We start from the raw sequence: 27,862 nt of genomic DNA, 5'->3' as shown, positions 1-27,862 counted from the left end.
TTTTGGTCAATTTTATGCATCCTTGCTGAATAAAAGTATTAATTTCTTTTGAAAAGGCTCCATTAAATATTGTATAAAATTGAGTGTTGTTTAAACATTTAAAAATGTTTTACATTTCCTTGGTCTGCCTCTATCCAGTAAACAAGTCTTTGAACCAGTGAAGCCACCATGAGAGAGGTAGTTTTCCAGCATCCAAGTTGTTCTCAAGAACTTGCACATGTCTGGACATGAATGGAATGAGGCACATGTAGGCAAGACATATTAGTGCATATTCTGACTGAATTTTAAATGTCACGCAGACTACAGAATGCAACTGAAAGGGGGAAAAAATGTATAAATCTGAGATAAATTTTAAATAGAAACTGCTTTTGTGCACACATCTTTGTGGTGAGGCACGGTGCTCTTGTGCAAATAAGTCAGGCATACTGTCTCTGTGGGCTTTATTGCAGTTCCTCTAGGCATCTCTTTTCAAAGGTTGAGCGTTTGCTGTCTCCATGGCAACCACATCGCTCTATGGCTGCGTAGGATATCCTCTGCATTTCAAAACAGTTCCCACAGTCTGTGCTTTCATAATAGAGTGCCACCTCCCCGTGGTCCTCAACTATGTCTGCCGTTAGATAATCATCACATGCAACCCTCTGGTATTGAACCGTGTGCTGTTCGGGTTTATGCGTTTTCATCCTGTTGCTTATGCCTTATACGAACAGTTCCACGTTAATGTATTTGTGCACATACCCTAACTCACTCAGAGCAGAAGAGAAATGTCTCATATGCTGTTACCATTAAGGCTGTGTTAGTATAGGACAGATCTTTTGTATGAAAAGCTTTGTGACCTGGATTTAATGATAGGGCATTGCAATTTTTTTCAACTCTTTAATGGATCTGAGAGTGTGTGTGTGTGTGTGTGTGTGTGTGTTGAAGGATTCAGACTCCCAGCTGCACAGGTCACTGGGCAGACTGGTCACGCGAGTGAGAACACACTCTCGTGCAAAATGGACAGAGCACATGAGCCAGAGAGCACTTTTCCACTGCCGAAGCGCTCTCAGATACACAAACAGAAGGTCTCGGAGGGGCACGCCTGGGGAAAAGCACAGCAGAAGGCAGAAAAACACCCGGCCAAACTCTCCTAGATCTTCCTGAGCTGGAAAACAGGAGTGTGAGCGATAGCCCTAGACTGAATGTGATGCACAGCTGGCTTGAGAGGGAGGGAGAGACAGACACTGCATTTTAAAGCGAGATGTACCTGCATACCCACGTCGCATGTATGGGCGTGGGTGTTTACATGGTTAGGAGATTGTTAGAAGGAGAGACAATGTGCAAAAGGAAGCACTGGGAGGAGGTCGAGTTCTTCAGATTTCTTACCGTCTTCTGAGGCGAGAGAAGTAGATGGCAACAGAGTGTTAGTGACAGCGGCAGCAAGTTCCTTTTTGTGCTGCGTGTAAACTAGTACAGAGAAATACAGAGAGAGCGAGAGTGCCTGTGCACTCACTCTGGAAAGGGAACGATGGAAAGGGAGAGAGGGAGGGAGGGAGTTGTGTTTCAATGAGAGCGGACAAGGGGGAGCAGCATAGCCCTAATATGAAGCAGGCGCCTGGACAGCAGCCTGCACTCTCTCCATCGGGGAAGATGGAGCCCAAGTCTCTGTTCAGTCTGCATAAAGCCCTGGCTCAGCCTGTGAAGATGTGCATGTTTGATTTTCCTGTCTCCATCCTGGATGATCTGGTAAGAGAGAGGCTGCAGTTGTTTCGTTCTGATTCACCTGGTGCGAGTTCGTGTCTGTGTGCATGTGTTTTCATTTAGTTCAAGTATGTACTCACCCTTTGGCTGTATTCTGCTGTTTTCGTGCATGTTGGCTTAGAGCCAGTGAGGACTTTAACTGACGGTCCTCTATTCCTCTGTTCTCCTCAGTTGTCATTAAACGGGTTACAACTAATCGATAACGGCTTTTGGAGTTTGTCTTACGCTCAGTAGTGAGTTCTACTTTTGGCATGCGGAACAGGATGTTGTTGCTATGTTGCCCGTGGTTATTTGGCGTTTTCTTTTTTTAAATGTCAGTGGCACATTTCGGACAGAGATGTTCAAGGGAAATGTGCTACTTTTGCTAAGTAGCCGATGTTTTTATGTGTCAGCACTTCTGCAGGTGTCAGTATGTGTCCAGGTTACAGAGGATTCCTTTGTTGCATATTATATGTTTCACTTCAGTACTGCACTGCAACTGGTTCAAGTTTTATGAGTCCTCTTGAAATGAATGTGATTCACTGTTGGTCCGGCGGCTTTTGTTTTGGATCTGTTTGAATAATTGTTAATGAAATGGGTTAATATTCATTTATTCAAAAATGTTAAAAGTGCGGTTCATTCTGCAGTGTCTTTGCATACACCTCTTAGGCATGTTTTTAATTTCTAAATAAAAATTAATTTAGATATTTTTTGGAGGACTGAAAGTAAAATAATGTTTGGGTGATCCAACTGTAAATTCTGAAATACTTCTGAAACTCTTGAAAACAAAACCTTATTAGGCATATTTTATTATTATTTCTTAGGAAAAATATATTATAAAAACAAAACTGCTTTACTGCTTTTTAATATAATTTTTTTTTAAACGTTTTCTGCCAAACCTAGAGGAAATACATAAAGAAGGAAATGATGTCAGAGGACCTATGCAGACCACCATGGCTGAGTCAAGGTCAAAAAGTCTCTTAAAATATGAGATAATTAGCCGTAATACATTAGTCATTAGTCAATCTTAGACCAGGTTGTAAAATATCATGTGGTGCGACTCCCCAAAAACTTTTTTAATTAATAAGCCATGATGCTTGTAAAAAAAACCTACTAACTTTTTAAATTTTTTAATTATTATTTTTTATATATTTAGATGTGCACTTACATCTATTCACCGTGCAAGGAAAATGTAACTTTTTTGTTACTGAATTCATTTGAATTAACCACCTGCAACCAACATGAATACAGAGTACTTTTCTAAGAATTTTGCACATGTGTTTTCAACCAGATGTTTTTTTCTTTATCATGGATGCTCAATTCCTAACTAAGTCTTACTTCAATGAATGAACACCTTAAATTGATCTCAATATCTGATCTCAATAAAAATAAAGATTAATACATGTCAATACACTTAGTACAACACTTTTATTTGATTAATGATCAAAATATTTCTAGCAGTGATGTTTGGCAACAGTGGTATCGGATCGGCTTGTATCCGTGTCTCAGCCAGTGGCTGTCTGTACTCATTGACTGGACAGGGCTTTTGATATAGTTTCTCTTTTGGCCTCAGCCGTGAGGAGAAAGCACTTTTAAATGGCAAGTTCTGAGTGTCAAAGCGGCTTAGAATTGTAATTGAGCTCCAGAGAATAAAGCAGGGTAATAAATTGAGCCACAGAATGGCGTTTCTGTGGCACTCAAGAAAGGAAAGTATGTGAGCTCTGTGAAATGTAAGTATGTGAAAGTACATGAGGTCAGTGAATTAAGTTTTTGACCTATTTTTGAAAAGATGTTTTCAATACTTAAAGCTGTTGTCTGATTGCACTTCCATATTGAGAGCTGTTTCACATTGGCATGTTATAACAACATTATTGTTTTAAGCCACATAGACATGCATTGACAAGGTATTTCCTCTTGAACATCAGTATCCACCTGTGGTCTGTGTTTGTGGGTCAGGTTTTGTCTAGTCTCACACAGCCAGACCTTTGACGATCCATACTGCATCTTATTCTAGCCAAGAAATGTCCATTTAATTAATGGCATGGCAGTATCTGCAAATCATTGTACAGAAAAAAACAGTCAAAACTGTACAGACAATAATTATAGAATATTTCATATACATAATTAGCAGAATGAACAGTGGAAATCTATTTGTCTTGCATTAAATACCTAAAAACTCTTAATACCTTTCAAAAAATGTTAATACCTAAAAACTCAATACCTTTCACTAACCTAAAAAACTGTCAAATCCAGTGATTATTTCGTATTTCATTATTTCTCATCAATCTGGTATACCTTGACTTTGTTTTTAAAAAAAATCATACTTTAACAATGTTTTTACTCCTGGAAGTTGTGTGAAATCAGCCTATCAGATAGATTGCAGAACTATCAGACAGTTAGAATGTGTTTTGTAAATCAGTAAAACCTGATTTCACCAACATTCTATTAAAAAACTGATTGACTCTAAAATAAGTAGGATTATTGTCTCTGGGTAAAGAACCAATGTTTTGGTAGGGTATTAAAGAAGGATAACAACGCAGGGTAAAATGATAACTTACACGTAGTACACCATGTGAACATTTACTCCTTCACATGGTTTGATCATGTTGGAACAGAAAGTTGTCACACAGGTTTTTAGTTTTGTTTGATTGCTTCACTTGCACTTTCTGTTTTGTGTGGGAATTCTATTTAAATTCCCGGAGGCTTGTGCATTACAAATGAATCCTTGGTAACCTTGAAGGTTAATAGAAGAGCTTATGAGAAAAACTTCAGTAGATGTTGTGGATTTCAGTGAGAGAGTTGTGTTACCGTGTTCCCTGCTTATTGATACAGCTGTTTGAGTCCACACATGTCGGACAGGGCCAGTGTTTTGGGGTCAGCGAATGGGGAAGGAGAATTTTGCGCTTCGTATTTGTCACAAGATCGAGGATCCCTTGCAGTTTGTGGTACAAAGACTCATTCGGGAAGGTGATGTGCTGGAAAGACAGAATTGATCAACTTGTTCAACTGATACGCTGGTGTGGCTTTGGTTGCATGTACGTGAATGATGATCTGTTCTGTGATTTGGAAGGTTTAGATGAAAGAAAACAGGTAAGAAGAACTACTTATTTGTACTTTAATAGTCTGCAAATTTATAGTTAGTCTTATCAGAACTAGTTATCAGCTGATCGTATTCTATTAATGTAGTCAAAATAAATATTTGATGATTACATTGTTATGTTTATTCATATTTAATGTTGTCTGTAGTGTTATTGGTTGACTGGATTACAGAAAAAGGCATTATAGAAAAATATTCTAAATCGGTTCCATGCAAAGACATTTCTTTGGAAGTTGGGCTGCTCCTATAGAAATATATTGAAATAAGTGCTACAGTTTGACATGTCTTTAAGGCGGTAGTGTTTGTGTGTGGGTGTGAATGGAGTGACAAGTTGCTTCCTGCACCTTTTGAACCATTATTGGATGTGATAGTATCTTTCAGGTGTTTTCCACAGGCTGAGAAGTGTGTACTTTATCCTCTTCTTGGTCTTCCTTTATTTTGACCTAGTAAATAAATAAATAAAGAAAGAAAGAAAGAAAGAAAGAAAGAAAGAAAGAAAGAAAGAAAGAAAGAAAGAAAGAAAGAAAGAAAGAAAGAAAGAAAGAAAGAAAGAAAGAAAGAAAGAGAAAAAAAACGTCAACTTTTCAATACATTCCAAGTAATCACTCAGAATTGATGTGCTTTTAAATCTTTTTGGAGTTGTAAGCACTTTAAAAAAAAGATTGCTTTCCCTTGACAAGGTTACACCGGGGTTGTTGTGTATCAGATTGAAATGATGAGTATGCAAACAAGAAAAATAATTATAGCATATACAAGATAACTTGTTTGCAGGCTCATTACATTTGTCCCCCATTTGAAATTGTGTACTCTCAAAGTACAAGTGTTCTTTCTCAGGTTGACACATGGTTTGAGAGGAGACTGGGTTCAGGGTGAACATTGTTTGCTAACATTTATGTGAGAGCTCTGATGGCCTTGATTCCTGATAGAAATGAGTATGGAAAGGTTCTTCTTGATCCTATAATAATTTGACTGTGTGTGTCTGGGCAAAAGAACAAAAGAGAACAAATGAGAAAAATAAAAATTAAAGCAAAATACTGCATGGACATTTAGGCCCATATAAATGGGCCTAAATGTCCATGCAGTATTTTTCTTTAACAGAGATGACCCATGGCACCAAAAGTTTGGGATTGCTATAACATGTATACTTAGGCTAAGGCTATCTCTACCGCAGCTGGAACTCAATTGCACAACCACTATTTGCACTGCTCTCTGCTGAGATTGATAGATAACAGCTTGTTGTTCTCTTTCAGCACCAGCATGGTTTATAATTCTTTGGAGAAGCTTCATTTGTTCTCTTTTGTTCTTTTGCCCAGACACACACAGTCAAATGATTATAGGATCAAGAAGAACTTTTCCATACTCCTTTCTATATATACATATATATATGCATAGACAATAGAAGAGTTAATATATATATATATATATATATATATATATATATATATATATATATTGTGCATCAAATCTGCATATTAGAATGATTTCTGAAGGATCATGTGACACTGAAGACTGGTGTAATGATGCTGAAAATGCAGCTTTGCCATCACAGGAATAAATAATACAATATTCAAATAGAAAACAGTTATTTTAAACTGTAATATTTCACAATATTACTGTATTTTTGATCCAATAAAAATCAGCCATGGTGAGCATAGAGACTACTTTCCAAAAAAATTGTAATAATAATAATCTTACCTACACCAAACTTTTTAATGTATATATTGATTAATAATACAATATACGGTATATTTATATATTAGAATACAGTAATTTTGTGAAATATTACACTTAAAAAAAATATATATATATATATATATATATGTGTGTGTGTGTGTGTGTGTCTGTGTCTGTGTCTGTGTGTGTGTGTGTGTGTGTGTGTGTGTGTGTGTGTGTGTGTGTGTGTGTGTGTGTGTGTGTGTGTGTGTTTTAAAATGTAATTGACATTACTTAGTCTCTCTGGTTTCTTAATGTGAGTGTAAATCATTCAATCGATTTTATATATATATATATATATATATATATATATATATATATTAATTCGCAAAAAAATATTTCAGTGCACCTAAAAGTTAAGTAGCCTAATATTTAAAAAGCATCTCCACAGCTCCTATAGCACAGAGACTGCGTTTCAAACAGCCGTCTGTCTTGTCAGATTTCACTATATCATCATAATGGTTACCTCAGGGAAAATGTAGTATGGGAAAACACCAGGTGCACAGCTGCTTCTCTTTCTCGCAAAACACAATTCCTCTGGGTTTGAGTTTCCTTAGGAGCTTTGCGTCAGTGTTGCAGTCATGCCCGAAGAGTAAGTTACCAGTATTTTCCAACAGAGGGCGCTATTAGTATGTATTAAAGTCAGGGTCATGGCGTTGGGTAAGATCCTCCTGGTAAGATCATGCTTGGGTTGTGTGTGTGTGTTTTTGTGGTAACTAGGCTAGTAGCTAAACACATATTTTGAGGTTGAACCAGGAATAACCTAAAATTTAGGTTATTAATATACAGGTGGGTGTCCCAAAAAGTATGGATCAGGAAGAGCATTGAAAATGTATTAATGAGCCGGCCTGGTTGAAAGGTCCAATTACCGTAGACTATTAAGAATATCTTTATTTAAGTGGCACGGTATAATCATTAATCATGAGCCCTTCTTGCACCCTTTCATAGAGTATACAGAGGGTCTACATTTGAGAACATATTATTTATATAAATATATATATATTGATTGTCAAATTTGATTAATAGATTTACTGACAAACCAAAGCTGTACCATATACTGAAAGACCATATGTTATTTAAGTGTTTTTATTGTTTTGTTTAGAAACAGTCAAAGCCTGGTTCACAATTCCAAAAGTTATGTGAAATGTAGCCTATTTTGTATTTCTTATATAAAATTAGTCAAAAAGGATATAGAGACAATAGAAGAGTTGAATGCACTTATTATTATTATTGTTGTTTTTATTTATTTTTTAAAAAATGTATTCAATTTGATACACGTGGGCAGATCCTCTTATTTATACACAAATGCCCATTTAAACCTAAGCTTGATAATGAATCATTTGATAGTTGAATTAATGGCACATAATTATTACAGTTGCACCCGTCTATTTATGGCCTGTTGGGTAATAATCAAGCGATTAAAAGTGATATTTTTAGTAGCGCACAACAGAGTTTCCCGGAACCTGACATCACGATTAGTCATAGAAGGGGCGGGGCCACACGCGCGCTCCCGCTCGGCGAGGGGCGGGGCCTAGCGGCTCAGGCAGGGTATTCCCTTCTGTACTTCACCCGAAGTCCCGAGCCCATACAGACACTCGTAGCTAAACCAAAAGTCTGAATGACAGAATATGGAGTTTGTTATAAAATAATAGATCGTAAACAGTGACAGTCTTTCGGTTATGGTCTACATTATGGGGATGCAGTCGGACGCTCTGGGTATCAAACCGACGTGCCCGGATGAGCTGTTTGAGTCCAGCACATGGAGAATTAAAAACATTTGGGATGGGGTGAAGCTGGAAATCGCGGCCGGAGATGGATGTCCGGTGGTCTTAAATAGTTTTACGCATTTGGACCCTGATCTGCCTATGCTGGAGGTAATACAAAGATTTAAACGTCATTGCTCAAATCACATTCTTTCAATTAGGGTATAACTCTTATAAATAGGCATATATATATATATTTTTTTTTTTTTTTTTACTGAGCTAGTTATAGCCTTGTTGGAAATGTTATTTCATTTAGCTTTGTTAATGTTAACATCTTGTCTGTATTCTTGCTTTGAAATGAATGGTTGTTTATATGATTTTCTTTTCTTTTTTTCGTTTCTTCCCATGTTTTCTTGGCATTTTTTGCATAATTGTGTCGATGTATATGCTACTGAGCTGGCATGAGTGTTTTTTTTTTCTACTTTTCCATTGTTTCTTTCTTTTATATAAAACTGTGTGCTAGAACATCTTAGAGTAAACGTTTTCAAATACTTTTTCTCTATTTCAAATACTTTTTGCTCAGTTGCAGATTGTTTTGGCTTTATATTATCTATTTATCTTTGTCTTGTATGAATTAGTCTTATGCCATCTGCAAAGTTGGCACAGCAGCTGCATCTGAAGCAATATATATTCCACAAAAAGACAGAATAAATGCATTTACACAAATCTCTTGTGCTTGAAGGCCCACATGAAGTAAACCAAAACTCTGAGTCTCCTCCATAATCTTGGCAAGAGTACACCGTTCCCCTTTTTCTCCAACTTTCCCTTCTCTAAATTCTCCCCAAAAAGGGCCATGGAAATAAAACAGTCAGATGAGATTTACGTCCCCTTTAGGCATTAAATAAAAACACAGGCTCCCCTCAGCTAAGGACATGGAAAGAAAGGTCAATACAATCAGATGCTATTGATATTATGTTATTTTGAGAGTTTAACAGGGGCTGTTTGTTATGATGAGATTGCCCACAATATTGCAGATATATCAGTTGAGAATTAATGATTATATTTGAAAACCTCTTATATAATACGTGACAGCGCATTAACTTGCCAGATGTGATGAAAGACTTTCATTATTGATGTTCTATTTGTGACTTCTTAAACTCTCCAGTGTAAAATGTTTTTCTAGGTTATTTTTTGAAGCCAAGTCAATTATTTTATCACCATGGCAGTCATGCATTTTACGGTTGCTAGGTTGTTATGCTAAACTTGAGATATCTGTCTATGGTGTGTGAACAACATGTCCCCTTTTTATCTTGTCTTTTAATACAACAGCACATTGTTGTGACTTAAACGGCAGTTCACACCAAAACTTGTTTACGATGTTGCAGCTTTACTTTAGTCATGCACAAAAAGAAGGTTCCAGTGTGTCACCAGCTGCTAACCTTCACTGGACTAAATCTAATCGGCTCTCATTACACAATTAGTGATGGTTAAATCTCCCATTCCACCAGCACAGCACTAGAACCCTTCTCCTTTCTCCTTTAAAGAAATCATATTTTCTTATTCATCCATTTTAATGTGAAAATAGTTGGCATGTATAGCTCCAAACCTCTAAAAAGTTGGCCCTTGAGTAACCATGAGTGATGGATGGAGTTGCAATGGTCGAATAATTTAGCTATAAATCCCTCTCTCTTATCTTGTGCTCTCTCATCCTTTTTCTTTTATGGGATGGCTTGTAAAAAAGGGGGTACTATAGGCACTTATCTCTGCTTTTAAAGGGATTCAAGCCTGCAGATGGCCTGGCAAGAGCTCAGAATTGGTTACATCATCCCTGAAGATCTAAACCAAAACAGCAGGATGTAAAAGTAGAAGTACCCTTGTATAATGGATCATTGGCTCAGTACATAGATCAGCTAATCTCTTAACGTAACAGCTGCCATAAAGGAACCTGTGTAAGATCTTGTGTAAGAGCACTTTAATGCTGTGTTATTGTCATAAACTGATGACTCGGACATACACTACCTGCCAAAGTTTGGGATCAGTATGATTTTTTTAAACTTATGCTCACCAAAGCTGTATTTAACAAAAATAACAGTAAAACAGTCATTTTCTGAGATATTATTACTATTTAAAATAAATATTTTCTATTGTAATATAATATCAAATGTAATTTATTCCTGTGATGGCAAAGCTGAATTTTCAGCATCATTTCTCCAGTCTTCAGTGTCACATGATCCTTCAGAAATCATTCTATTATGCTGATTTGCTGCTCAAGAAACATTTATTATTATTACCAATGTTGCAAATGGTTGTGCTGCTTAATATTTTTGTGAAAACCTTTATACTTTTTTAGAAGTCTTTGATGAATATAAACTTTTATTTGGAATATAAATCTTTTGTAACATTATAAATGTATTTACTGTCACTTTTGACCAATTGAATGCACCCTTGCTGAATATAAGTATTAATCAAAAAAAAAAAAAAAATCTTATGAGTCCAAACTTAACTTGGGCACGGGGAACGCGGGGTTATCGCTATAATACTTTTTGTCATTGTTCTCCTGGGTTTGTCAAAATTGTTTACGAGTTCTCCATTCTTCTTAAAGAGGCCTTTGTTTGATAGATTGAACTCAGAACGTCATAATGAGGACAGCGGAGCTGAGCTTTGATTAAGGAGGAGAACAGACAGGGGTCACATTGACACATACAGAGACGCTTTTGTCATGAAAGATCTCTTGAATGGAAATAAATGGGTGAGAGGGAGGAACATTGGATGTGAGAGGCAGGAAAGTGGCAGAGTGAAGAGGCAGGGATACGTAGGTGAGCGTTGATGTATTTAAACAATTGTATAATGTGTAGTACAAATACTTAAATCAGGTTTGTTAGGTTACATGTAGAAAAGCAGCTCAACTAGTGGTGCTATCAATGCCAAGGTCATGGGTTCAGTTCACAAACTGATAAAAATGCATTGTAAAACACTTTGAATAAATGGTCTGCCAAATGAATATTTCCAAGTGTAAAAGTGACTGTACAAAATAGAATGGAATAGAATAGCATACTTCTAGAGTTTTTAAACGAATCGTTCACCAAAAATGAAATTGTGACTTTACATGGGAGATGATATGAAGTGAATTTTTTAACAATATCCTGTCTGTTCAACTCTAATATACAACAGCAACTCCAACAATTGAATTAGGCTATCCATCCTGATGCGCCAAGTCTTATTAAGCCATACAACATCAATGAATTTTGGTCATGTGACACATGGGAACAACTTTTTATGACCATAATATACATTGATTGTGGTTTTTCATGTAGAATGTAGACAAATACAATTCTTTAATGTGCAGAAATTATCGGCTCTCAGAATAACACCATGCATGCATACATTCCTTATATCTACATCTGCGCTATTCTGGAGCCGGACAGCAACCACACTCAGCAGTTCTGGGCTGCACTCAGGCGTAATTCTTTCTCCAGGCCTTATAGTGGAGAATTCCTTCCTTGGTTCTGCTAATCCCATTCTAAAATGCTTGAGCAGATTTCATGAAAATCTTGGCACAACCAAAACAAAGGCAAAATAGCGACAGCAACATCCTGTTATTATTAACAACATCCAAGCCAGAAAAATACTGATAAAGCCATTTATCAAATTGAAAATATTCACAGTATGCAAACAATAGAGAAAAGCTCATCGGAGGTTAATGATTGCCGCTCAGTGATGTTTTACCCAATGTTTTGGAGAAAGTTGATGCTCAGTAAAATAATGTTACAATCTAAAATAACAATTTTCTAGTTTAATGTATTGTAATTTATTACCATGGTGGCAAGGCTACATTTTACTCCAATAAGAAGTCAAAAGAAGTCAGAGGATGGTAGAAAAAAAGAAGAGTCTGGAAACTTCCAAATTAAGGTGGATAAGAAGAGAAATCACCTTTTAACCTTTCTCTGCCTTTTTTCCACTGTAGATGTTTGCAGCAGTGAATCTGGCCATCACTCCGAGCTGAGGTTTAATGTGCTGTAACCGAGTGTGCTGAAAAACCTACTGAGCAATGCCAAAATACACACTCTGCAGCTTCGCTCGACATATCCCATCTCTCTCTAGGTTAATAATCGTACAGGACCGTGAATCTTGAGAGAACATATGAAACGTAACCCAAATCCATAACTCGCATTACACAAATAAGCATTGTTTTGCTTCTGGCCATTACTAAACAGAAAAGAGATTTGGTCCCAGCTTACAGTGGCTTAAGCAGTGATCTGTTTAGGGCATTTATAATTATCATATTACAAGATAAAATCATTCTCAGAGACAATATTTTTCACAGCTATGCGTCATACGCAGCCAAGGCAATAAAAGCAAGGTATTCAGACAATGTTATGACACATTATGAAGAATACGAATGAATGTTAGCCTTTTGAAGCCCGGCTTATTAATAATCAACAGGAGGACACCTGACGCTGAGCACAAGCAGATTGATCACTGCTGCTTCAAATTCCTTTCATCTGACCTCATTCGTTTACTTTCTCACGTTGTTTTTACAGCTGCATATAGAATGTGATCTTGCATTTCAAATGCACTATTTTTCAGCTGAAGATATCAACACATCAGATATCAGACGGTCTTTGTCCATTGCGACAGGTCTCAGTGTTTTTCAGCATTTCACGCCATGAGTAGCATGTTCACACAAAAACAGCTAGTGTATTAAAATGACTGTGGAAAGTCAGTCCATGTCATGTCAAATCAATCTGTTTTGGAATGCAAAAACAGGGATTGTTGATATTTAAGTCTATTTTTAACATATCTTGTTTTTTTTGATTTGTTATATAATGTTAATATGTTAAAGAGGACACGTAATTGGGCTTGTCCTCTAACATCTTTTAACTCCTCCCTGATTTTGACAGCAGGAATTCTGCATTGTTTTTATGTGTTCCAAGAATTGTTTGTGAAGGATGCATCTGTCAAGGAAGCTGTTACGCAGTAACTTTTTAGCACTTTTTGTCTTTTCACAGGAAACCCTGTGGCTTTAGTGGATCAGAGGCAGTCGAGGGGTTCACAACATGCAGAGTTTGAAAATTGTTTAATGCCTTATACCATAACATTTTCAGCAAAAAGCAAAGCCTGTGATTAGTGCAAAACAATATTCTTTTATCATACAAACATTTTGTTACGCTTTCCCTAGCGGCCTGTAGATATGAGGTGGATTTTCCCTTAGAAAGTACAGCTGAGTGTAGGTGCTGTTTCTGTTTTGAAATGTCAGATATCAAAGAGGGTCCCTTACAGTGCTCTTGTGTTGTGTCAGGCCTTTTTTGTTCAGGTCTCTGTGGTCGATCTACTCCCCACTAATGTCAAAAGAGCAAGGGGCTTCCCAGAGTGTGCGTAGATTCACTTTTTGTTTTGTTTTATTGTTTTGGTGAAGTGGTCTTTATCCCCTTTTTATTTTTATTTTTTATTTACGCACATCAAGTTCATATTTATATAATATAATATAAGATTACATAATGTTATAATATAATATAATATAATATAATATAATATAATATAATATAATATAATATAATATAATATAATGGCCACCCTGGCTGGATCAAATATAATATAATATAATATAATATAATATAATATAATATAATATAATATAATATAATATAATATAATATAATATAATATAATATAATATAATGGCCACCCATCCAGGGTGTTTCCTTGCCTACAGCCCTGGATGGATATAATATAATATAATATAATATAATATCATATAATATAATATAATATAATATAATATAATATAATATAATATAATATAATATAATATAATAATATATACTCTGAGATCTCCATCACCATCATTGTGATCATCAGAGGGAAATTGTCTCGCATACAGACATCGAACATCTTGTGTGTTTTACAGGTTTGTGCAACATTTCAACATTGCTTGAAAGCAAAAGAAACTTTGTTCCTTTTTTTTTTTTGCCCATTGATGCACTTCCAAAATATCACAGCAACCATTTTTGAAAGAAACTGTTATGTGGCGTGTGTGTTTGTTACCATAGCTACTTCTGAGCGGAGAGCTGGGGTTGGGTTATCTGTGTTTAACCAATCTCCTGTAGAGAAAGCTGTTCAAATGACCATGCACTGACTCACGCCCACACTTACACAGGATACACACCACAGATTGGCTCTTTGCCTGAGGCAAAGCTCAAGGTTCCCTGGGAGTTCCCTATACTTTCCATAATGACGTCAGTTACAGAGTTAGTACCCTTTTTCAATTTACTGGCTCCAGGCTTTCTCAATTTAGCATTGTGTATACTTATGGAATGAAATCATTCAGTAATATTGACAAACTTTTGTTGGTTGAAGAGAGAATTTAGACCTTTGCTGAATAAATCAATCTCCGGTGGCACATTATCTTGCAATGAGACTGGAGAGCAACGTTTGCATCATGAGACATCTCTGTCTTATCGGTCAGAGAAACTTAACTGCTTAGAGCACTGCACCATAGACAAAATAAATACATAGACGCCCTATTGGCCGCTTTGGAACGTTGCTGCGATACGTCAACGCGTCCGCCATTTTGCGGAGGGCAAGACTGCACTGTAATCAAATGCAAGTAAACGGTGAGCTGCGGTTTTTCTGGATAAAAAACAACAAAAACATTTATCAACTGATTTCAGTGGTTTGTACGTGGTGTACAAAAAGTTCCATCTCTAGTTATTTAAAATCTCGATAGTTAGACTTATACAACTTTTTTTTTTAATAAGGAATTGTCGAAGCTCAGGCTTGTCATGTAGGCTATCTGGCTTTTTATTCTTGGATAAGAATTATGAAGATATAATTTAATTTTTACATTCAATTAAATATAGTTTTCTTATTGTGGAAAAGGCATTTTCTGTGATTGACCCGATTTTAGCAATAACAAAGATAACTGATGGATCCTTTATGGTAATACATATGATATGGTACAACTACAGTGCAATGCAAATAGAAAATTTAAGATAAAGTGAGAAGTAATAGTAAATAGTTTAGTCAATAAAATAAACAAACAGTATACGGCAAATAAAATAGTAATGAATAGTATAATTATATAATATCATAAGTACATAATATAATAATACAAATATTGATAATAGCATATAGTTTATGTATAATACTATAATAGCAATGGAATAAGAAATATCAATTACAGTATATAGACAATAAAAAATAATAAGTTAAATAGTGACTATGAATAGTACAATTATTTAACAGCATAGCTGTACTACATTGATAATCGCAAGTGGTATAATATTACAATAATAATAAGAACAGCAAATACAATGTAATATCAATTGCAGAATAATTTAGACAATATGAAAAAAATATGAAACATTATAATATTGATCATTAAACTGACATTTAACAAAAATATTTCTGTCATTTTATTTTATATAGGCCTACATACAGTGAAGAGAATGTATATATAAAATAATTTATATATTTAAAAATATTCCTACATAGGCAATATAAAATAAAATGTCACAACCCTGTCTCTTTTTGTGAGACCAAAGATCGCCCGTTAGATATACACAAGACGAATTATATCTCAGGTTTAACTAGAGACATCAGAGCCAGCGGCAAACGTCAGAAGCACTAGCCGAGGAAAGGCTGTTCCAGGCGGGGTGCAGAGCGTTGGATCTCCGAACTCTGAAAACGTCAGATCAAATTTTTAAATAGGCGCTATCTTTATAAATAAACTACAGATTTGAGCTTTAAACAACTACATTGTCGACTGAAAAACTATTAAAACAACATTTCGTGACACAATAACAGTAAGTAGTATTTTTAAATTTCACGGCTTTTCTCCTCTGAACATTACTATTACTAATTATATCATAACCAAATACCAGAAACAAATGTTCAGTCTTGTGAAAGATAATTCCTCGAGACCTGTTTTCAATTGTGTGGCGATTTGTACAGCCCCAAGCAGCACACGAAACAGGCAATTATCTCAATTCTCGTTATGAGAAGTATGAGAAAGTTGCCCTCCGCAATATGGCGGCGCCGTTGACGTACGCTCCAGCTGCCAATAGGGCGTCTATGTATTTATTATGTCTATGCACTGCACATTGAAGATGTGGAGTTAAAGGGCTGGGTAAGCCTTGTGACAGTGGCTGATAAAGAGCCACACTCTTGGTCTTGTGCACTTGGTGTTAAGGCTGTGTGTGGATTATTTAGTATTAAATGAGCAGTAATCCTAGACTCACCCTTAAAGCTCTTGCTGTGCTATAACTGAGTGACCTTGCAAATTCACCAAACAATGCAGTGAGAAGAATAGCACTTATATGATTAATAACCAATTATCTTTGCTCTTATATATAGATATATATATATATATAATGACCGAAAAAAATTATATTTGACATTTGTTTTTTTCTTCTGATCACATAATCAAATAATTTCAACTTAAAAATCTGTCCATTATACGTATATAAAAAACTGCCCCTGTCTGGATGATACAAGGTTTTGTGATTTGTGATATTGTTCCTTAAATAGGCCTATATATAATTTATGTACACCAGTGTTCAAAAGTTTGGGGTAAGATTTTTTTCAGCAAGGGTGCATTAAATTGATCAAAAGTGACAGTAAAGACATTTATAATGTTACAAAAGATTTATATTTCAAATAAAGTTCTTCTGAACTTTCTATTCATCAAAGAATCATGAAAAAATGTATCATGGTTTCCACAAAAATATTAAGCAGCACAACTGTTTTCAACATTGATGATAATAAGAAATGTTTCTTGAGCACCAAATCAGCATATTAGAATGATTTCTGAAGGATCATGTGACACTAACGACTAGCGTAATGGCAGCTGAAAATTCAGCTTTGCCATCACAAGCATAAAGTACATTTTAAAATATATTCAAATAGAGGATATGTATGTATATATATAAAATAGAAAAATGTCTGATAAGGATACAAGGACCAGAATATTCAGTCCTTCTTCCCTCTTTTATCTGTAGAGCTCAGTTCAGGAGATCGGAGAGGAAGTCGAGGACGGAGCCATCTATACCATCACGCTCCGAAAGGTGCAACTCCACCAGACGGCCAGTAAGGGGCAGCGATGGCTGGGCGTGGAGACAGACTCCGCCCTCAGTTTGTACGAGACCTGCAAGGGTCGGACCATTAAGGCTGGCACACTGGAGAAACTGGTGGAGTACATGGTTTTGGCCTTCAAAGGGAAGGACTATACATATGTCACTATTTTCCTCTGCACATACCGAGCTTTCGCCACCACCAAACAAGTGCTGGACCTGCTGCTTAACAGGTAAACGTGTCATCAATCCCTAGTGCTTTTAGAAATATTAAATCATACACTACAATTTTACCTACAATGCATTGTTATCTATCTTAGGTATGCCAAACTGCATGATCAGCCAGTCTCAGGCAAGCCAAAACTCTCCTCAGAGGACCACACAGAACTTAAAAAGTAAGTCTTTATGTTGTTCAACTGAACCCATTTTTAGCATATCTGGTATCAGTCGATATTTATCTGTCATATTACATGAAAATAATATAATTGGCTTATCTGTATTTTAATATGGGTGCAACTTTAATTTGATGTGCTCGACAGTACTGTCTCATCTATCCTGGGTGCATGGTTGGATCAGTATTCTGAGGATTTCTGGAGCCCTCCTGACCATGGATGCCTGCAGAGCCTCATATCCTACTTGAAACTCAACTTCTCTGGATCGGACCTGGAGAGACGAGCCCATAACCTGCTGGAACACTTCCAGCAACGGCACCAGTCAGAGGTTGAGCTTGAAGGTACAATTTCACTAAATGATTGAATCTCTGAACAACTGATAAATGGACTTTCAAACTGACTGTGACAACTTCTCTTATTCTTTTTCAGGTGATCTGTGCACCTGCCCCTTTGCCACACCAGAGGAGAGCAGCTTGGAGGATGAATTCTCCCCCTCACACTTCATGTCCTTCAGTCCTGCCCTTGTCGCTGAGCAGTTAACGGTCATGGATGCGGTAAGACATCAAGATTTTGTCAATCTGTCTTAATGGCAAAAGTCTAAGTAGGGAGCTGGTAGGGACAAGGTTAGAGAGGTTAATTTGGTTGCAAAGGAGTAGGGAAACTGAAGAAAGAATAAGGACTGTACTGCACCACAACCTTTGAACAAAGTTCATTACTTTTCTAAGTCATTAAATACTTTTCTATTTAAATACATTTCTAAAGTGTAAATAAAGTTGTCCTGCAAAACATTTTCATAGTACAAATCGAATTAAACTGGTGAATACGACTGAACTCATTGTGTTTCACAGGAGCTGTTCAAGAGGGTTGTTCCCTACCATTGTTTGGGTGGCATATGGTCCCAGCGGGATAAGAAGGGCAAAGAGCACCTGGCACCCACCATCCGTGCCACTGTTGCTCAGTTCAACAGCGTGACCAACTGTGTGATTGCCACCTGCTTGGATAACAGGTCTCTCAGACCCTTTCAAAGAGCGAAACGCATTGAACACTGGATAGAAGTGGCCAGGGTGAGACACTCACACAAATTTTGATTACGGAGGCAGATTATCGATTAATAAATACTTATTTTCGCCTGGTTCCTTGCGTAGTTATGATTTTATATAATGCTATGACCTCAAAACACTTTTATAGTGCATGATTTGTAAACCAATTCACTTTGACACTTTTTTATCACATAACCAGCTTTATATGAATGGCTTTTCTGATGTAGTAAACTTGTGGTTCATGAACATCTGTTTGTTTGTCTTCAGAAATGTCGTATCCTGAAGAGCTTCTCCTCTCTGAAAGCCATCTTGTCCGCCTTGCAGAGTAATGCCATCCATAGGCTGAGGAGGACCTGGGAGGATGTGTCTCGGTAAGAGTCTGACTGGATTTCCGTCAGCAATGATAAGCCAGAGTACACGCTAACACTTTAGCATTAGCATTAGCCACTGATTAATAGTAGCATTGCTTGCTTCTTGTGTGTTCAGTCATACAGACCTCTAGTTAAAGCTGAAGCAGCTAAAACCGCTTTATGAAAGACTTGTTTTATAGTGGGGCATTTGGAGATGGAGGAGCAGAGGAGATTCAATGCTAGTTATTTACAGTGTTTGGATTTCACAAAGGTGTAATAGATTATGACTCAAGCTGTATTCTTCTGCTTACAGGGAAAGCTATCGTACTTTCCAAGAGCTGTCTGAAATCTTCTCAGATGACAATAATTACTCCCTCAGCAGAGAGCTTCTCATTAAGGTGAGTAAAAAGGTTGTTGCTTTGCACATGTACTTTCTGCGGGCACAATGCTATAATTCCCACAATAGCACACCCAGATATGCATAAATTAAGACTTTACAATTAAGTCCTATTAGTTAACATTAGCTAATGCATTAACTAACAATGAGCTATACATTTTTACAGTATTTATTAATCTTTGTTTTCACTATTTGTATTCACTATTTATTGTTCATGTTTGTTCAGTTTATTAATATGAACAGAAACAACATTTGATTTTAATAATTTACTTAATTTAATTAACATTAACTAAGGTTGATCAATTCTTTAGAATAATTTTTCATTGTTAATTCATGTTAACGAATGTAGTTTTATTAATGTTAACAAATAAAACATTTTTTTATTGCACTTTTTAACAATTACATTTGCTCAAAATGAGCCCAAAATAATAAGCCTAATTGGGGATAGTATAGATCCATTTCCAAAAGAACAAGCATAAAATAACATATGCAAAGTTTTTTTTTAAAAGTTGTAATTACTGTATAAAGTATATTTACAGTTTGTGAATTAGAAAATGATTTCTTTCAGTTTTTGATTTGTTTTGTAAAATCATTAATTTGTTATAATATAATACTGTTTTGAAACGTTTTCTATTTGCAATGGTTACTATTTACTATTTTTCATAATGTGATATTTGGTGACCTGCAAACATCATCATAATAATTATTATTAATAATAATGATAGTATTTGGAACTCAAGCTACAATATTTTATTTTATTTTTTGGAAAATTTAGGCTATAACTAAATTTTTAAAATTTCAATGAGATTTTGACCACTGAACTAGGAAATGTCCCCGTTTTTTTTTTTTTTTTCAGAAATCTAGTCGCCTTACGTTAGCAGTCACATGTTCAAACACCAAGCATTTTTCAAATTTCTAAAAGTGTACTATAAGCCACCAACGTTTGCTGTATCTGTTGCTGGGGGAAGACAGGATGTGGTAACATCAGACTGTCACAGTCCTTTCAGCGTCTGTAAAGCTGTTTCCATAGCAGCCACAGGGTAAACAGAAAAGCCATATTCAATTGCACAATGGCCTGCTGAGTTTTGAGCACAGCATCAAACTCATCATTTTTGCACTTTTCACTTGTGGACAATGCTTCATGCATTTGATAGACATCTTGAAAAAAATCTATTAGTGTTAAAAGCATTATGAAACTTTGAAAAGAGAGAATTTTGAACAGTAATTTTTTCCTCAGAAAGAAAATGTATCATGTATTGTCCTGAAGAAAATGTATCAGACCAAATCATCGTATTAGAATGATTTCTGAAGGATCTTGTGACTCTGAAGACTGGTGTAATGATGTTTTACCATCACTGGAATAAAAACACCTTTTAAAAACATTCAAATAGAAAACAGTTATTTTAAATTGTAATAATATTTCACACTATTTTTTTTTATCAAACAAATACAACTTGGTAATAAGCATAGGAGACTTTTTTTCAAAAACATTCAAAAAAAAATTTGCCCCACAATTCTGAATGTTTATGAACATTCTCTGAAAATAAGTTTTATCTAACACAATTGTACTTCTCAATTTAATGTATCTTGTTTCAATGGTGTTTTATTTAACATAACAGAACAGATGAATACTATTCAAATTCATCACAACCTTGTTGTTGTGGCAACCTGACGTTCCATGACACACAAATGTAACTCAGACAGAAAGTGTGGGGATTAAAAATAGTTTGAGTGGTGTTGATGTTATCTAGATATCTCCACCGCAGAAGTAACTTTCGGAACTTGCCTTGAAAATAGCTGACCTCAATAGAAAAAAAAACAAGCCAAGCATGATGAAAGCTTTCCTTTCCGTACATTCAACAATATCCTTGGTATGTGTGTGCTGGGGCCGAGAAACTAGCAGTTGCTGCTGTTCATTATGAGGGAATTCCTGTGATGAGGTCATAGGCCTTATGTATGGCCAGATAAACGGCCCTCCTTAATGCCAAAGGGTTTCCCCTGGGTGTTGGCTGGCACTATCTCTAAACACCATACAGTTAAACTCCCCGTCCATTCTACGTCATGGTATATCATGGCAGTGCAGTCTTCAGATTCCACTTTGACATCCTTATCTGCCTTCAGGTTATACTGCTTGCTAATATTGCGTCAATGCAAATGCTTTCCCTTTTGAAACTCAAAATGATGATGTGAAACTAATATTTTCCAGGAGGGCACCTCCAAATCTGCCATCATCGAGATTAACCACAAAGGAGCACAGAGAAGACACCAGCAGCAAAGAGACATGGTATGTACATGTTTAAATGTCACATAATAGCAGTTGTTATTAAGCTACTGCGCCCTCTTATGGTTAAAACGGGTCAGCTATTCAGTTTGGAGAGATCACAGGAATCTGTCCTGAATAGAATATAAACTGTATGTTTATTTATCTCTTCTTCTCACTGTTGTTTAGGGTGTCGTGCAAGGAACTATTCCATACCTTGGCACTTTTCTGACTGACCTAGTTATGTTGGATACTGCTATGAAAGACCATCTTGAGGTGAGGGGGACAGAGATCAGTGTAATATTCTTGTAATTGGAAAATATTAATCTGTTTTATAATTTCTGGTTGTTGTTTTTTTGTTTGTTTTTTCAGGTTGGGCTGATCAACTTTGAGAAGAGAAGGAAGGTGAGTCTTTGTGCACAGGAATCATATTTTATCAAATGCATAATTCCATCCCTGGTCAATACAATGTTCCAGCCATGCTAACTAACCTGTTGTAATAATAGCTACTACGATGTGAAACACCTAGACACTGTGTTATCATCACTGCACCCATAGAATAACATTTTACTGTTTAAATACGAGCGACTATATCTTAACTACTATAACAACTTTAACGATAACGACACAGAAGAACGATTTTTGCCAACTGATCAATGACAAAAACATTGACAGCCAATCAGAATCCACCTGAGTTTAACTATTTTGGTGATTTAAAGCAGCAGACAACATAACTGCACCACACGCTAATAATAAACAGGATCTTATCATCTGTTGGTGTGGACGCTAATATAGTTAGTTATACTTATCGTTGTTTGGTGTTAACAGGTCTTATGTAATGTTGGGTGTAATGCATTACTAAGTAATTAATTACTGTAATTTAATTACTTTTCCCTTGATGAGTAAAGTAAGGGATTACTCTTAATTTTTCAGTAACTTAATTACAGTTACTTCTGATGTAATTGTATTAAATACTGTATAGACTATAGAACAATTCTATAGGGGATTTAATAAAAAAATGTACGTCTAATGTTAAAATGTATTTTTCTAATGTAACCTTCACCCTTTAAATACTTAAAGTGCAAGAATTAAATTAAAAGAGCAGTTTTGTGTCTATCCTAACCTATTGTTCAACTGGTCGAGGTTGATGTGGGATTTAGAAAGTATTACTTATTACTAAGTAATGCAAACACTGTTGAAGATGTAATTAGGAACTAGTAATTAATTACTTTTTTTGAGTAACTTGCCTAACACTGCATAAATGCATGCACAACTAAAATGCATTCATAATTAAATAAAATGAATACAAATAAACAAAGTACATTATTTTGTTTATTCTTTTAGGAATTTGAAGTGATCGCTCAGATCAAGTTGCTGCAGCTGACCTGCAATTATTACAACTTCGCCAGAAACCAGCGCTTCACTGACTGGTTCAAGAGAGTGGAGAAACTTACAGAGACTGAGAGGTGAGAAAGAAAAAAAGTAAACGTGAAGGATATGAAAACAAAACATTTGAGAGATATATGATAGAAATAATGTCTTTTCTGTTTCAGCTACTCTATGTCCTGTGATATCGAGCCGCCTTCTGAGTCAGTGTGCAAAAAGAACGGGGGGGGCATCATCAAACGCATGAGCGAGGAGTCGGGCTACAGCAGCGCAGGGACGTCACACACAAAGTCCTTTGAGCAACCTCGCTTAAGCCAGTTCAAGGAGAACTTCAAAGATGGAGCAGATTCCCTCAGCCTCACCTCAGTGGGATCCAGCGGCTCAGACGCAGAGGAGACGAGTCTCAGTCTGCTGAACTCCCCAGAATCAGGGAGTCAAAGAGTAAGGCCATATTATTGTTTATTTACAGACCCCATGGTATGCTTAGCAAACATTGTTTAGATATAGATTTAGATATAGACAATTCTGCAATTGTTGGCAATGATGCATGATATAGCAGTACCAAAACGATTAGCAATCGAGATTAAAGATTTTTTGGGAACGCTTCCTTTTACAGTACAGTACTTACGTGTACTTACAGTGTACTAACCTAGAAAGTACTGGCTAATATAAGGTAAGTACATGGGTTAGGGGTAGGTTCAGGGTTAGTACCTAGTTATTACCCAGTAATTGTAATTACTATAATAAGTACATAGTAAGTACATGGGTAACAGGACTGTAAAAGGAAGCGTTACCGATTTTTTTATTTATAGGTATCGGCCAATTTGTTGAATAGCAAATTGCGAAAGCTAATTTCTCTTATTCTTACATTTACATTCCATCAAAAACTATTTAGTTATAAAACATAATATGTGAAATAGTTCATACTCAGACATTCATATTTAAAAACACTAAACTTTTATGTAAATTATTAATGTACTCTCTTGCAAATCTCAAAACGAATATCTGTTCATATCTGTTCAAAATCTGTTATTCATACTGTACATTATAATAATCCCTAAATTCACTTGAATTCAGCATTTAAAAGGACCTTTTTTTAACTTTAAGTGTTTTATTTTTAACCTATTTAGACAAAATAGAATGGAATTTTTTACCAGCCATTTTTTTATTTATTTTTTTAATAGATAAATGAGTAAAATAAGTATTAACCTGACTATTGATTCTTTCTCCAGACATCCACACCAACTGTGAAACATTCTACATCAACCTTAGATACAGGGGAGCTTACGTCTTTTTCCTCTTCCAAGGTATTTGCATTTTCCTGGGCGTATTTTATCATTTCAACTGAATTAATATATTTGTTTTTATGAGCTTTAAACTTATTCACTTATTCACTATTTTCCAGCTCTGGGAGTCGCCCACCCCTTCATCTTTGGATGCTTCTGTATCAGGCTTGGGTTTGGAGTCTGGCTGCAGCAGCTCCACCTCCTCTTCATCTTCCTCATCCTCAGTGTCCGCCTCCACTGGGCAGGCCTTCCACTTCCACAAACGGTCGGTCTCTGGTGTCTCTGACTACTCGTCTCTGTCCCTGCCGCTGTACAACCAGCAGGTGAACGACTGCTGCATCATCAGAGTCAGCCTTGACACGGACAACGGCAACATGTACAAGAGCATCCTGGTGAGTGAGAGACATTACGGGAGATTGACAGAGATAAGTGGTGAAGGAATGTTGGGGATGTAGTAGCAAAGTTAATCTCAATGATCATGTTTTTCAGGTGACTAGCCAGGACAAAACCCCTGGTGTCATTAGGAAAGCCATGGTCAAGCACAACCTGGACAATGACAAGGCAGAAGACTATGAACTATTTCAGAGGGTCTCAAAGCATAAAGGTAAAAACTTGAAACAGGGAAGCTGGGAAGGGAAATATCAAAGGGCTTGTTTTTTTAGGGATATATTGGTACATTATCAGGTAAAATTTGGTTTTTAATCTATCAGTATCTGATGATTTTTATATATATATATAATTATACAAGCTAATTTTCCTATTTAAATGACCGTAGCCATCATCTAACGCTCTCTTAAAGTTATCTTTTAAAACAACAATAATTTAGTAACACTGTAAAATTTGAGATTTAGCAAATCTCAAAATTAAAATCCATTTTTCACACTATATATTATAATGTCATGATGCTCTAAATTCACTTGTAGTTATTAAAATGATTAACTTTTACTATTTAAAATAAAATATTTAAAACGATTTTATATTTCAAAATTAATTAATGAATTAATGTATTTTATATTTATATTTATTTTATATACAATTGTTTTAAAATAAATGTTTTAAATTTTAGCCATTTATTGGTTATGAGCCACAAAATGAATTGCTATTTTCTATTTCTAGTTGATGGCAGGTGATATTTGCTCATTCTTAAAGAGCATTTTATTGGACAAAAAAAAAATTAATGTCCATGTTTATGTCCAATATCCAGGAGAAAGAAAGACTAGTTTTAAATGTATATTATATCTGCTAAAGGTTTAGTCACTACATAAGCATTTAAATAGCCTCAAATCGAACGCATATTGACTGAAAGCTGCAAAACTCTGATTCTGATGGGATTTTCAATGTCCAAATTAAGCTTGTAGACATTTCTAACCATATTTTGTTTTTACCCCACAGAACTCAGAATCCCAGATAATGGAAACGTTTTCTACGCCTTGAACTCATCTGCCAACTACGACTTCTTGTTGAGGAAGCGCGGTGCCCCCAAAACCTGCCGCTCGAAGAGCTCCCCAAGCCTGACTCTACCACGCATGAAGCAGAAAGGGTTCAAAATACCCAAGGGCTTCTTCTGAAAGCACTCTTCTGAGTTCAGCAAGCCTGAAACTGTTGAAGATTATCAAGAGTCACTTTAATATCCCGCCACAGTATTATCTGGATCTTTTATCCAATGGATTGCGTTATTGAGCAGCTTGTTTCTTACAGGAAGCTATGCCTGTGTTTCCTGTCCCTACGGACAATGCGACAGGCACAGGAGGAACACTGTGGTTCTTACAAGGTTTGCCTTAAGACTGCACATGAGAGACACACTGTGTGTGGGAAGCATTTACCAAATGCAGTCATTCATGCATGAGCACACTAAACAAAAACATTTCAAGCACTTTAGAACGGTCCTTAAAGCAAGAGATTTGTGGAGAGCTGATGTGGTCCTTGGTCCTTTTCAAATTCAAAGTGGGGTTTCTTTTTGATTCCCCTTTAAACCGGTTCTCCCTTCGGACTCTTGCAAAATTTGCTATCACAGTCTCTCAGAAATTAGGACTGCTCATGGCAAGATTACAGTATTACATGTACAATGCAAACAATGTAAAGTGTACAGTCTTTTGTTTGCTTTTTGTTCTTTTACATGACTGTTTTGACTGTTGCTGCTGCCTGTTTAGCTTGCCTGTTTTCCCAGAACTGATTACAACCCGAAATTTACCTTTCCGGCAACAATCGAGACTGAAGGATTCTCTATTGACTGCCTAGTGACTTGGTTACCTTCATGAGGAGGCTGTGATAGTCACAATTGAGCATGAGGAGATGACAGGTCTAAGGTGCAGGATTTACGCTGTTATTTATGGATATTTAATAACCATAAATAATATTATTAATGCATATAGAGTGCAAATGTCGTCATCCGTGTCTTAGAAAGATATCAATGCCAAAGCCGTTCTCTTTTATTTGCAGCTGGCCTCTCTCTGTGTTTCACATAATAGAACGCTGTATCTTTACAGAAAAGCTTTTTTGTACCAAACACTGTGAGTGGCTTCACCCTGCTAAGCCTTTTTGCATTGTGATCTATTATCCATGAGTGCTTTCTTACCATGTGAGCAGAAAATTTGAGGGGATTTTGTTCCCATCAGGAGAGATTTACAGATGTGTTTGCCTGGCCAGAGGTGAATGTTAGTGTGAGTGTTTCGAGAGAAATGATATAGAGGAATTTATATTCTAATATGATGAAAGAAGTTTACCAAGTGTTGGTGCTTTTCTGCTAATATGCCAACTATATAACTGAACTGGAACAAAATATAGATTGTGCTTTATTTATGATTTATGAAAAGATCAAAATGCATGGAGAAAATATATGCCAATAGTGATGATTCCACTGTTATAAATATCTCCTTGTCAAAACATGCTGTCAGGAAGCTACAAACATGAATTAAAATGTTACTGCCTGCAGCTTGTCACTCTACACATGTGCCATATCCAGACTTGATTTTGTATTTGGTTTTGTCCCCTTTTTTACCCTTTTGTATGTCTGAATCTAACTCTGAATGTTAATGTCAAAGTTTGAATGTTGAACTCCAGTTTGTGCCATTGCCCCATTTTTATTTATTTATATGTTTTATAATTGTTTTATTTATAATTTTACTGTTGTAAAGATAAATTAATAAATGCACCTTTGTATGTACAAATGAGCACTACATTTTTTAAGAACTTACAAATAAACGTGAAGGCGCTGAGAGCCCAGTACTTGATGTCTCTGTGTTTTTTGATTTCACCTACATAAGCCACATGTCTCATATACAGACATAATCAAATCTGTGGGATCCAAAGTCTGAGACCACAAGGAAAAATGCTTTTTATTAAAAAAAATCATTACAAGGAATATTCTCAATTTTGCAATATTGTTCTCCAGCATGATTTGAGTATATGTTCCAAAGAGAATCTTGTGAATCTTGAAAGTAAAAACAACTAA

At 36.0% G+C, this 27,862-nt stretch overlaps 1 protein-coding gene across 3 annotated transcripts; it reads left to right on the top strand.

Annotated features, from left to right (window-relative positions):
- The first annotated feature begins 1,542 nt into the window (after positions 1-1,542).
- Positions 1,543-27,633, top strand: ralgds (ral guanine nucleotide dissociation stimulator). 3 transcript variants are annotated; one of them, XM_056237445.1, is made up of 17 exons: positions 1,543-1,722; positions 17,229-17,533; positions 17,621-17,695; positions 17,840-18,033; positions 18,122-18,246; positions 18,541-18,756; positions 19,000-19,103; positions 19,396-19,480; positions 21,686-21,763; positions 21,929-22,015; positions 22,112-22,144; positions 23,084-23,205; positions 23,293-23,566; positions 24,358-24,432; positions 24,531-24,803; positions 24,901-25,015; positions 25,804-27,633. In XM_056237445.1, exons 1-17 carry the CDS (start codon positions 1,543-1,545, stop codon positions 25,977-25,979), a joined length of 2,517 nt encoding a protein of 838 aa, XP_056093420.1. In that variant the 3' UTR covers positions 25,980-27,633. The 3 variants fall into 3 exon arrangements, with proteins under 3 accessions (XP_056093420.1, XP_056093417.1, XP_056093418.1); XM_056237442.1 differs by lacking the exon at positions 1,543-1,722 and adding an exon at positions 4,470-4,806; XM_056237443.1 differs by lacking the exon at positions 1,543-1,722 and adding an exon at positions 8,100-8,400.
- Positions 27,634-27,862: the final 229 nt, after the last annotated feature.

The sequence above is a fragment of the Rhinichthys klamathensis genome, unplaced genomic scaffold (genome assembly GCF_029890125.1).
Source record: "Rhinichthys klamathensis goyatoka isolate OS25496 unplaced genomic scaffold, OSU_Roscu_1.1 h1tg000487l_1, whole genome shotgun sequence".
Classification (NCBI taxonomy): domain Eukaryota; kingdom Metazoa; phylum Chordata; class Actinopteri; order Cypriniformes; family Leuciscidae; genus Rhinichthys; species Rhinichthys klamathensis.
This window is presented reverse-complemented; position numbering and strand designations above follow the sequence as displayed.